At 29.6% G+C, this 13,811-nt stretch overlaps 1 protein-coding gene across 1 annotated transcript; it reads right to left on the bottom strand.

Moving 5' to 3' along the window:
* Nucleotides 1-5,613: 5,613 nt before the first annotated feature.
* Nucleotides 5,614-13,323, bottom strand: LOC132722067 (uncharacterized). Its single transcript, XM_060706490.1, has 4 exons — nucleotides 12,972-13,323; nucleotides 9,736-9,826; nucleotides 6,869-7,042; nucleotides 5,614-6,277 (listed from the first exon to the last, which is right to left on the bottom strand). The coding sequence occupies exons 1-4, from the start codon at nucleotides 13,293-13,295 to the stop codon at nucleotides 6,075-6,077; spliced, it is 792 nt and encodes a 263-aa protein (XP_060562473.1). The 5' UTR covers nucleotides 13,296-13,323; the 3' UTR covers nucleotides 5,614-6,074.
* Between the last annotated feature and the right edge of the window lie 488 nt (nucleotides 13,324-13,811).

The raw sequence follows: 13,811 nt of genomic DNA, 5'->3' as shown, positions 1-13,811 counted from the left end.
GTTCAATAGTATACATATGAATTTAAAGTTTTTAAAAAGTATACATAGGTAGAATTTTCTGTGTGTCAAAAACTTACGTTTTTTCGTCAGTTACAAAAATGTATAATAATAATACAAATAATAATAATAATAATAATAATAATAATAATAATAATAATAATAATAATAATGATGTTTATAATAATAATATGATAATATTGATAATGATAATAGTAAAATCTTATTCAGAGAAGGTAACATACAAATTTACACAATAAGAGAGCATGCATACATATTTTTATTTTCATTCATTCTTTAAAAATCAAAAGTAAATCGAAAATCAAAATAATTAAAAATGTAATAAAAAACAAAAAAATTTACACTCGCCCCAGCCCAAAATTTATAAAGGGGGTAAATTTTTCATAATGTTTTTAAAAGTAAATAAAAAAATAATTTTTAAAAATGTTTTAAAAAGATTGTAAAGTCAAACCCATTTTTGAGGGAGGGGGTTTCAAAATTTTCATACCAAAATAAAAAAAAAGCCTTTAAATGTTTAAAATTTTTTATTTAATGGGGGAAAAGTTTTGGGAAAAAAAATAAAATTTTCATTGAGCCTAAATTATGAAAATTTTAAAAAGGTTTTGAAAATTTTAAACATTTTCATTCCCATATCCCAACCCTTGCGCAATTTTAAATTTTAAATTTGTCCCCCATAATTGCGTGTCTCACACAAAAAATTTAAATTTTAAAAAGCCTTTAAAATATAAAAATTTTGGGTAAATTTTCCCGGGTCTATTAAATTTTTTTTTGGTACCCCTTTTGGGTTTTAATTTAAACTTTTTGAGAAAATTAAAATTGGGGGGCGCTTTCCCATACCTACAAAAATAATAAAGAAAATGGCAGGATTACCTTTGTAAAAAGTATGTCTTTTTTTTACTTTCCATTTAAGGTAAAAAAAACATCATTTAAAAAAAGGGCAATTTTTGAAAATAGTTTTATTTTTGGCAAACTAGTCTTTTTGATAATGCCATTTAAATACATGAATTTAAAAAATTTTCATAAAGGGTTTTTCCATTTTTTTTTGGGCACATCTCTTTTTTTTAAATTTTTTTGGGAATTGGCATTTTTCCAAAAAATACAATTTGAATAAAAGGGAAAAACCCCAACTTACTGGAAAGGTCTCTTAATTTGCCCTTAAAAAGATTTTTTTAATCAAAAAAAAAAGGGCTTTCAAAATTTATGAAAAGCGGGCCTTTCTTGCCCTTTAGTAATAATACAAAGAAATCCCAAACCAAAAAACCCATGAAAACTTAAAACCCAATAAAAAAAGGGAAAGATGACCTCGTATCTAACTGTGAACATTTTAAATTTTTAATATTGAAAAAAAGGAAATTTTAACTCAGGGAAAGTTTTCATTACAAAACCCCTTATTAAAAACTCTTTGTAAAACAAATCAGGGCCCCCCCCGGGCCCAAAAATTTGGGGCCGGGGGAAAATTTAAACCTATGATTTTTTTTGAAAACCCCGGGTTTTGGGTCAAAAATTAAATTAAAAAAAATCAAAAATTTCCCAAATATTTAATCTTCAAGAAAAGGTTTTCCCTTTATTCCGTGGGGGGTGGTTTTAACAATTTTTTTTAACTAATCTTTGTAGATGTAGAAAAGAACATTAAAATTAAAAAAAAAGTTTTTTAAAATTTAAAAAAAATGTTGAGGTTTCCTGGTTTTCGCCCTGTTGGGCCCCCCTACGGGGTGTGCGTTCCGTGTTTGGGTTTTAACCCCAAAAAAAAATAAAACCAAACGACTTTTACAAAACAGTTTTTCTCGTAAAATAACGATTTATGAAATGTTCGTAGGGGAGCAATGTCTTCTGGTAATTACATCCCTTTACGCATTTGTTTTGTAAAACGACTTCTTTGACACCAAGGGAAAGGAGATCCTTTAAAATTCAAAGGACAACAATCTTTTATCTTCAGAAAGCACGTTCTATAAAACATTCATCCAAAAAATTGATATTAATTGTTCCCCTTTTCCATCGTCATTACGGGTCTCCGAAATTATAACACCCATCTGTGACGGAAAAAAAATTTCTGTTCATGGGCCCTGCAAAACTGAAAATGAAAAGACGACGATCTTTTTTCCTTGAGTTTAATAAACAAAGAGGATAACGATTTATTACATTTGTCCAAAACATGTTTTATTTCATATCTTTTTTTGATACATGCCATAGATATATGCTCTTGTCACATATATATTGAGTGACAATTATATATGTCATGGAGTACAGACCCCAGACTAGGGACGGAGTGGTGATTATCTATCTCCATGCAATTGAATATATATACTGACTGAAAACAACAAAAATGTTCAAAGAAACATATAAATAATATTATCTCAGAAATTGAAGAGCACAAAATATCACGCCAAAATATAAATAAACAAAACTTAAAATGCTATGCTTACAAATAGTTTTCTTTCTTATTACCTCCTATTTCATTTATAACATCAATACTCTCACAAAACTACTTGATATATGCTAAAAATCTATGCTCTGCATGTTGTTTGTTGGCGGAAAAGACTTTTAAAACACTTATACTATATAAATCTGTTTACATGTAAACTGTTCCACGCCTACCCACCCCGACCAGCCCACTGGGCACAGTCATTTTTTAATATCAGTGAAATAATTTTGGGAACAATTGCAATGTTCTTTATGTATGATGCATGCCAAATAACTGAGAATTGGGCATTTGTAACTTTTAACAATAAGAATACGAGGGCTTGCCCGGAAAGTTATGTAGACAAAGCTAATAAAATTATAATAAAGCAGTCATATGAATATGATGATTGAAAAGTTTGCTTAAGTATTTTATCTGCCTACATAAATTTCTAAATTAAAAAAAAAACACAATACATGATAAAAAGATAGTTTCGGCAAAGTTGGCCATTCATCATGGCACCATGATCAACGAATCACGGAGCACTTTTGATTTCTTTAAAAATAGCTACTCGAATGATAAGTTGCTAAAAATGCCATTTTAACGCAAACCATCTCGTTTTTTAAACTCATTACAATCAAAATAATACTATTGGCATGAAATATTTAAATGAAAATTATGACGTCCCATGGGCACATAAACAGCTTGGTTACGACAGAAAGAGGCAATGACAGTGCCGGTAAATTTTGTTTGCAAATAAATTCAAAGACGGAGCAACGTAATGTTATTTAACTGCATAGCAACGCAAGTATGACACCAACTGAGATTTTAACATTTTAACCTGTACTTAAAAAACAATATCAATTGCACATTGTTAAATGCTTCTTGTGTTCAAATGTCAAGCAAGATTAAGAAGCGAATATAGTATATCGTATAAAAAATGCCCCAGACGACTAAACGTAGCATGGCCGAAATATTGTAGAATGCGTTACAACAATCTTTGAAAAAGACAGATATGTCACATATACGGTATTGGAACCTGAGTCGCATCTTTGTTTTTAAATAAATTGTAGCATGACAAATTCATAAAGTAATGGCACAAAATATCACATGTATTAAGTATACGCAAGACAGCGACCATGGCTGTTGAAATTGGAAGAAACTGAATAGTGGGGTAAACTGGGAATAATTTACGCCGTTTATGTTCCAAAAATGCTACTTGAGATTATATTGTTTTAAAGAAAATAAAATGTTTAAAAACAAAAAATCACAGCCCTTAAAATTTTTGATAAATGTGTTTCTAGATATTATCATATATTTTTGCTACAAAAAATTTTTACAAAAAATATGCATTAAAAAAAAAATGAAAAAATATACTTTTCCCCGACATCCCCCCGTACAAAAAATGAAAAATAAGTTTTTTTTTTTCTATTTAACCCAGGAGGGAGGGCCAAATTGATCCAAAGATAAAGATTTAATTAAAAAAAATTTTAAAAGTCAAAGGGGGCTTTATGCCCAAAAAAAATTTTCCTAAAAAATATAATTAAAAATTAAAAATAATTTTTTTGGGATAAAGTGTCCCAAATTTCCTTTTTGTCATTTTAAAACTTTTTAAAACAGGGAAATTAAATGAAGTGGTAGGGGATGGGTCAAATTTAAAAATTTTTTTCTCCTTAAAAATATATATTTTTTTAAATTTAATAAACAGATACAGCCCCTTTTATCAAACCTTCAAACCCCCAAACATTCCCTTTTAATTAGGGGGAGATGCCCACAAAATTTTTTAAAACAGTTTTTTTCATTCCCAAAAATTTTAAAAAACGTTGGTATTGGGATTATACCTTTTAAATCCGGAAACAAAAAGCCCGTAAGCCTCCCTTTAATTTTCCAGAGCACCCAATTTAGCCACCGCACCTTTTAACAACTATAAACGATTAACACAGGGCCCTTTATTTGTAAAGGGAAATTTAAACTTTTCTGCATTAAAAAGCAGACCGGGGTACAGTGGGGAAAGAACCCTTTGAAAAAATTTTATAAAGTCCCAACCGGGAAAAGGGAACCCGAAAACCCTCCGGGGAATTTGAAAATCGGGGCCCATTTAGAAATTTCCAAAAACTTTACCTTTTACTATCCGGAAAAGGGTAAAATTGATAAAAAAATATTTATGCTTATGCCCTCTTTTTTTCAACTTATTTTTATCAAATAAAATACTTTCTTTAGTTAAAAACAGTTTTTTAAAAAACAATTTTTTATTTCAATAACAAAAAAACCCTCAATTAAGACCAAAAATCGGGGGTGGGCCAAAGTTTGGGCTTAATTGGGGGTTGGGGCTTTAATTTTGGTTTTCCAAATTTTTAAAAATTTTTGACCAAAGGTCTATTTTATTTATTTTTGGAAAAAAACAAATGTATTTTTAAACCCGGCCCAAATTTTTAAAGTATATTATAAAAAGTTTCATCTATGGGGGAAAAAAAATATTTTTTCTGAAAGGAAAAAATTTTTTAAACAAAAATTTAAAATTTTATCTGATATAAATTTTTATATAAATTTTCATAATACAACCATCCACTAATGTCTTAACCCCAAAAACCCTCTAAAAAATTTCTTTCTCAACCCTTTTTCATAAAAATATCCCAAAAATATAAAGGGGGTTTTTACTTTTAAAAAAGGGAAATTTCAAGGCCCCCCCCACATTTTAAACAAAAAATAACCATAAAAAAAAATTTTAAGAAACTGTTGACTTTAAAATGGTCCAAATTTGTGGGGGCAAATAAAGAAAAAATTTAATTTAATTTGGGCTGAATCTTGGGGGTCTTTAAAAGGGAAAACGATGGCAAAATTCCCATTTAAAACCCTTGACATAAAGAACAGAAAAATCCGTTTTTATTTTAAAAAAGGTCTTTAAAGTAGCGGGGGGGTAAATTTCCCATATAAAACCTATAAAAATAAAAGCTCTTAAACTATTATTATCTCAACAGGTAATTAAAAATACAATATATGAAGTTTTATAAAAAGAAATAAAAGTTAATATATTTTGGAAAATAAAAAGAGGTAAACACATATATATTTGGAGGAAACATATTTATAAATTCATATATTGTCATTTCCCTTATTGTAATATATACGCGTATATAAGGATTAAGAATGACTCAATGTGACCTTGACCTTAGGCAGTCCAAAAACTCCGCTCTGTGAACTCATCTCAGTTATATAATTATTTCGTCCAAATAGATTTAATTATTTCATACTATTGATACTATTGGTTTAAAAGAAACAGAGCGGACACAAAATTTTGCAATGGATACAAAATGAGTATGTGTGACCTTGACCTTGACCTCAGAAAGGTCAAACCTGCGCTCATTATGGTTAAAATTTCTGCTAAGTAGTTTCAATTTCCTTCCACCGGCTCAAAAATACAGACCGGACAAGAAATCCGACAACAGACGGACGGACAGACAAACAACCAGATGCTTAACAACATAAGCCGAAATTCTATCGGGCGTATAAACAACTAACTATACACTTAACTTAGAACAACAAAACGAACGCAATACCAACCATCATCGGATACTCAAGGCCGAACTATCAACATTGATTTATATCATGTTTAATCAACCATGGGTGTCCGTTTATGAATGCCAGCATACTTGACTAAGACTTAAGCAACAAAAATTAACATGAGAGTTGAGTTTTCCATTGAATGCATCAAATAAAAAATGTATGATGCAATACCTTTGATACAATTCTTGGCATCTGCGTCGTATCTATAGAAACGGCTACAGTAACATCGTTCTTTTTTGCACACTGCACCGGTCTCTTTACAATCTGAGTTAACTAAACACGCCTTTCCAATTGTTTGTTCTACAAAGTTAAAGATATATAATTCAAGTTTTAATACTAGAAATGAAATAAAAAAATGTTTAAACCAAATTTCGTAATGATAGTCCAAATTTCAAGCTGAATGAACTGCTGAAGTATTGCAAACTTTTAAGTTGTGAGTTTAAGTATGATGTTTCAAATTAATTTAATAGGACTTTATCGCCGCCGAACAATCAACTTTTATGTCAACACTAATATCTGTTTTGATAACTTTAATATCGCAAAAAATATCTGTTTTGATAACTTTAATATCAACAATGATAATTATATGTTTTGTTATTTTTAATTTTACCAAAAACTATAATTATTTTAATAACTTTATCACCAATAATATCTGTTTTGATAACTATAATATGGCCTATAATATCGGTTCATGTTTTGATAACTTAAATACTAGTATCATCATAAATATCTGTTTTGATAACTTTAATATCAACATTCATATCTCTTTTGATAACTTTAATATCAACAATAATAACTAATTTAGTACACGTATAATACCATTGCTCAGTAAAAACTATTTTATTGTTACATGTATCTAGTGCATTATCAATATTCCATGGGTAGACAAACCTTGGCAGGTAGCCTCAGATTCTGTCCAATCACCATTCAGTTTGCACGTTATGTTCTTGTCACCACTTAGGAACATATTATCTGGACAAGCGAACACGTAAGAACGGACAGTGCCAGCAATGACCGAGGCATGTTCCTCAACCCTTTGATCTGAATGCTGTGGAATCTTGCACGCTAAAAATCAAAGAATAAAACTTAATTACGTAGTGTATTTAAAAAGATTACTCAGGTTTATTTTTCAAATATGCAAAAATATTTATAAAATAAATACCAAAAACGAAGATTATCGGAAAAGAAAATTCTCACTCACTCACTCACTCACTCACTCACTCACTCACTCACTCACTCACTCACTCACTCACTCACTCACTCACTCACTCACTCACTCACTCACTCACTCACTCACTCACTCACTCACTCACTCACTCACTCACTCACTCACTCACTCACTCACTCACTCACTCACTCACTCACTCACTCACTCACTCACTCACTCACTCACTCACTCACTCACTCACTCACTCACTCACTCACTCACTCACTCACTCACTCACTCACTCACTCACTCACTCACTCACTCACTCACTCACTCACTCACTCACCCACTCACTCACTCACTCACTCACTCACTCACTCACTCACTCACTCACTCACTCACTCACTCACTCACTCTCTCTCTCTCTCTCTCTCTCTCTCTCTCTCTCTCTCTCTCTCTCTCTCTCTCTCTCTCTCTCTCTCTCTCTCTCTCTCTCTCTATCTCTCTATCTATCTCTCTATCTATCTATCTATCTATCTATCTATCTATCTATCTATCTATCTATCTATCTATCTATCTATCTATCTATCTATCTATCTATCTATCTATCTATCTATCTATCTATCTATCTATCTATCTATCTATCTATCTATCTATCTATCTATCTATCTATCTATCTATCTATCTATCTATCTATCTATCTATCTATCTATCTATCTATCTATCTATCTATCTATCTATCTATCTATCTATCTATCTATCTATCTATCTATCTATCTATCTATCTATCTATCTATCTATCTATCTATCTATCTATCTATCTATCTATCTATCTATCTATCTATCTATCTATCTATCTATCTATCTATCTATCTATCTATCTATCTATCTATCTATCTATCTATCTATCTATCTATCTATCTATCTATCTATCTATCTATCTATCTATCTATCTATCAATCAATCTATCAATCAATTTATTCAATAAATTTAATCAATCAATCATTTAATCTCTTACTAGTTATTCTGCAGTACGTTTTGTTTATACATGTATAAAGACATGTCATACAAACAACATGATATCTCGATGTATTACGTACACTAACCTTAACCCACAAATAGCTTAAAATAAAATGTTTTAAAACATTTAAATCGTCATTTAAACTTAAGTAGGAGAATTGTTTTATGCCGGAAAGTTCTTTTTTATTTTAAATAATGTTTATAGTTTTGCTTAATTCCGAAGCAGAGGTAATTTTAACAATACTGAACAGTTACGGATGTATATAATGCAATTTCCTTATTAATATTTTCGCATTTCTACGAGTGTGAGTCAAAGAGACAACACTAAGTTTGTCGTATTGATGTTTGGCACGCCTGAAAGGAATTGTCAACATTCATCACAGAATAAAAAAATGAAATGCAATAACAGCGAAACAAACATAATTTTAAGGAACTACAATAACATATTATATTGTGTGTTTAAATCAGACATTATTAAGATTATGAAGTATTTCCTACTTTCTTTTGAATGGATGAATTAAATTTCCTTTTTTATTTTATAATCAATAAAATGTATTTGTTTCGGGTTGGGTACAAAACATAGTCTTAAATTTATGCATTTGATAAATTATTCACTACTTTTATATTGTTGTTGTCAAATGGTATAATTATTGACAGTGTCGTGTAACAGTGTAACAGACTGTAAAAATATATTGCAAATTTTCAATAATTGTCCAATTCACATATTGATTTGAACTTTTCGGACATACTCTTGGTTTTTGTTTTAAACAACGCATACATTGGACCATTCGAAAATATCGGAGAACATTATTTCTTTTTGTTTTGTTGAAGTCCGATGAAGATACTGTTTCACTACCCAGATTATTTATTTATCTATTCATTCATTCATTTAATCATTCAATCATTCATTCATTCATTCATTCATTCATTTGTCCATTCGATCTTACTCATAGTTCTTCAGTAAGTTTTTTTTTGTTTATATAGATACAACTCTGTTTCATGTTTGCATTGTCATACTACAAATATTATATCTAGATATATAACGTAGAGTCGCCTTATCTGCATTTAGATCTAGATGCAAAGGTTTTAAACATTTTAAACTTTCATAAAACTGAAGTACGCAAATTGTAATTATGACCGAAAATGCTATTTTTATTTTAAACGATGTTGCTTAAAGGTAAATAAAGCCCCAGAAATACATATTTTTTATTTTTTAGAAATGTAAAACAGGTGTTAACTTATATTTCAATAATGAAATTAGTGCATGATACATGTTTAAATACTGAAAAAAGTAGCCCTCAACAAGCCGTACTGTGCCATCAAGGTAGCACAATGTACACATAACAGAATTTTGAGTTTCATACAAAATACTTATTTATTATGATTATGCCATTGCTCATAGAGCAGAAACAGCAAAAGATAGTCCATGTTTATGTAAAATAAAAATATTTTAGAAACTGTTACATAATACAAATCAAAGGTTTTTGAGATATAAATTTTATAGCATTTCTGAATTATAACGGGCCTTTAATTTCATAGCAGAGATAGATTTTACACACATTAAAGTTTTTTATGTTTGCAATCTACTTACTGATATTTTCGCATTTATACGAGTCAGAGTCGAGAGGAAAACAACGCTGAGTTTTGTCGCATTGATGGTTGGCACACCCTCTAACCATGGCCTGAAAAAATAGCCCGAATCCATAATAGAACAGAACAAATCTTATTACATGTTAACTGTACAGTGTGTAGTGTTTAAATAGCAATGAATAATACATTGAATTTTATATAATACAATATTGGACGATACATATAGGATGAAAACATGCATACATTACAGAATGAATACAAAAAATGCATCATGTAATTGCATGTTGAAGAACAAAGAAATAAAAACACATACATTTGCATTATGTGATAATGTTTGAATTCAATTTTTTTTATCTATATTAGATACTTAAAATAGAAAATAGGAACTATTACATTATACCTAATCAGTCTTAAAAAGGAATTATTAAAATGTGAATATAATGATAATGTAAATGAACTACCATACTTCAAACAATTACATTTGAAATAATTTCATTTTTAATTTTAAAAGCCCCGAAAAAATATTTTCTAAACGTAAGTAATTCTGAAAAATTTTGACTATTTGAAAGGTAACTAATTTACACATTCTTGTTTTTTGTCTGAAAAATGTCTTTATATATTTCGACGAATAACAAAGAAAAACAAAATGGTATTCATCTTCGATTACGTTTGAATTACAGATTTGACAATATCGTTGATCTCTTTCTTTTTGATTATATCCCAACCTTCAAGTTTGGATACGAAGATTTAACGTACTTTTGCAAAAGCTGTCCTAACGTTTTTTTTAAAGTAATCTTATTAAATATGGTTCAAAAGCAAACGATTCGTTAATAGCTTTAAAAACGAATAGAGAACTACTTCTCTCCATAACCATTTTTCAATCCTGCACAAATCAAGCAATCAGTCTCTGCTAAAATGTTGAAATGAAATTAACAATTTTGATATTACGAAAATTGTACCATGCCTCTAAAATTCCAATTTGGCTAACATACATTTAACATTATAAAACCAATTTGGCTGATTCATTTCGGCATCAGCTATGGAACTGTCAACGATATGTTTTATAATTAAAATTTCGCTGTTACATATTTTAAAGCAATAATTAAGAAACCGTACATATATATTAATATAAAGAGGGTACCTTCCTAATTCCCCATATTTAGCTACATTGCAGGTAATGTTTTACAAAATATCAAATGTAATGTTTCTAGTTCCTTTGATTTAGTGAATCCCGATATTACACAACCGTATGTAATATTGGATGCAACAAAAGCTACAACTAATTTTGAGGCTAGTTTTGGTTAAGTATTGTATCTTTTTTAAATTTGAAACACGAGCATTCATTGCATTTTATTCTTTTCCACATAATATTTGTGTGTTTAAGATAAAATTCCCAGCCTACATCTAATGAAATACCTAAATAGTTGAAATCATTTACAACTTCTAATTCTTTATTTGCATAAAACAAATGTTCGTCATTTTTCAATTGGCTTCTTTTTCTGAACACAACTATTTTTGTTTTTGGAACATTTAAAATAAACGCCCCGTTTTTTACAATATTCATAATTAAAAATTTCTTTCAAGAGTTTTGTAAGTCTTGTGGAGTAAGTGCTTAGACCATGCCATCTGCAAAGAACAATGATATTAAACAAATATCTTTATATTTTACTACATAGTCTATTCTATCTTGTAAAACAGTTCCAAATCCCCTTCAAATAAAGAAAACATAACTGGCAAAATTATTTCCAATTGCCTTAGAACCATTCAAAGATCAAAATAATCTGCATAACTATTAAAAGACTTAACACCCGATTTTACTGACTGGTACATATTCCGTATGATACGTAACATTTTATCATTCAACCAACTTTGTAAAGTTTCCACTAATTTTAAAAGAGCATTTCTGTTAATTGGACCAAAGCAATAAAACAGCAATATAATCTGTTATTGTCATTTATAAATGTTTGTATGAGAGAGTGGAGATAAAAACAACATCTGTAGTTGAATGGCCCCTTCTAAAACCAAATTGGGCGTCAGATATGACGTCATTTTTCTCGCACAGGCAGTTATTCGCTAGTTTAGAATACATGTAAATAATTTTCCAAAATTACTTAATAAAGTAACGCATCTATAATTCTTAACATCACATTTATCTCCATTTTTATGCAATGAAATAATTACACCTTTGGTCCAAGCTTCCGGAAATACAACGGCGTTGAAACTTGTATAAAATAACTCGGTAATCAATCCAGCTAAAATATCACAACCTTCAATAGAATATTCATAAAATATTTAATTATAAGATTACCTTCGCTGGGAGATTTATTATACATGTATTTCAGTTGCGAAATTGCTATACAAACTTCCTCAAATGTAATATTTCTATCTAAAAAATCGAAATGAAAATTTATATATTCAAATCATCAAAATTATGAGAAACGTTAAATTCTTCCGATTCAGTATGTGGTATATGATTAACATCAGAAAATATTGATTCAAAATGCAATTTAAAGTCTTCCAAATGTACATCTGGGTCAATACAGTTTCTCTTAGTACGAAAGTAACACCAGATATCTCTTGAAAAGCATGACATCTTTTAAATTCATATTTTTGCTGTTTCGTTTTAACAATATTTTTATAATATTGTTTTAATCTACATAATTCTTTCCTGTCTACACTTTGTGTGTATCATTTAAAATAACTAATGCAATTCTGTACAATTTTTTCTTTACATTCAAAATCAAACTATTATTTACTGCTATCTTCAATTTCATATTTATTTCACATTTACGTGATGATGTGACATAACATAATAAACTAAAATATAATATTACAATAGTAGCTTTAAAACCTTTTTTTCGAGGACCAAAAATAACAAAATATAATTCTCTTGTGTTTAAATCAGACCTCGTTAAGATCATAAAGTATTCAGGTGTTTTTTAATGGATGAATAAAACTGCCGTTATTTTCGTTCATAATCAATACAATGTTGTTGTTTAGGGTTTGGGACCAACGGATGAATTTCTCAAATTTCGACGGATGATAATCCCAAATGTATGCCTTTTATAAATAATGCACTATTACTACTCTGTGGTTGTCAAATGGTATAATTTTGAATAACTTCGTGAAACAGACTGTAAAAAATATATTGTTTATTTCTTCAAATGATGATTCTGCAATTAACGTATTGATTTGAACTTTTTCAAACAGTTTTTTATACTTTCAAACAACACATACCTTTGGCCATTCGGAAATATCAGAGAAAATTATTCCTTTTGTTTTTTTGAAGTCTGATGAACGACCTGTCTCACTCCCTGCTGAGTTGAATTCACAAGTTTTGGAACTTGTTATGAAATTGATAGACACACAAGCTCCCAGTAACATGCATTCTTTAGCACATTCGTGATGTGACATGACATTCATGTCAAACAGCTTATAACCAAGTAATTGCTTGTTTAGATGTTCGGGCTTTACCTGGAAAGGCTTGCATGATTGTAAATAAGCAATTCTCGCATATAAAAGAGCGAAAGTCCATAGACGAAGTGTAACGTTGAATCTCATGATTGACACAGTGATAAGTCTCTTTTAGCTATCTGAAATGATAATAGTACCAACTATTCATCAAAAGTACACACTATATATTCATGAGTTGATTTTTACGTTTCGTGGCACTGGATAAACTGATGATATATTTCCATAACTTTCGAATACACATAGGCCTATTTATAAAATTAATACAACACAGTACTTTCTATCCGGTTTATTCGTATACAATTTTAATATTCTTAACAAAATAGATTGTTGAATTAAAACTTTTCATAAACCCATTCTCACACAAACTTAGAAAAAGAATTCCAGTGATAAGGAAACCATTCCGTTGTCAAACATTGAAGGATAATCTCTGATATTTGGGAAGCCACTAATAATTTGTCTTTTAATTAATTTGATTTAACAGACACTATTTAAACAACAATTAACCTGAGCAAATGCCAGCCATATGAAAGATAAGTAGCCATTGATGTTAGAATATTACCATCTAACATTGCTTTGTGACAGCAATAGATGCATTTTGCGGTC

Source organism: Ruditapes philippinarum, unplaced genomic scaffold, assembly GCF_026571515.1.
Source record: "Ruditapes philippinarum isolate M1 unplaced genomic scaffold, ASM2657151v2 ctg4506_1_1_1_1, whole genome shotgun sequence".
NCBI classification, from domain to species: Eukaryota; Metazoa; Mollusca; class Bivalvia; order Venerida; family Veneridae; genus Ruditapes; species Ruditapes philippinarum.
This window is presented reverse-complemented; position numbering and strand designations above follow the sequence as displayed.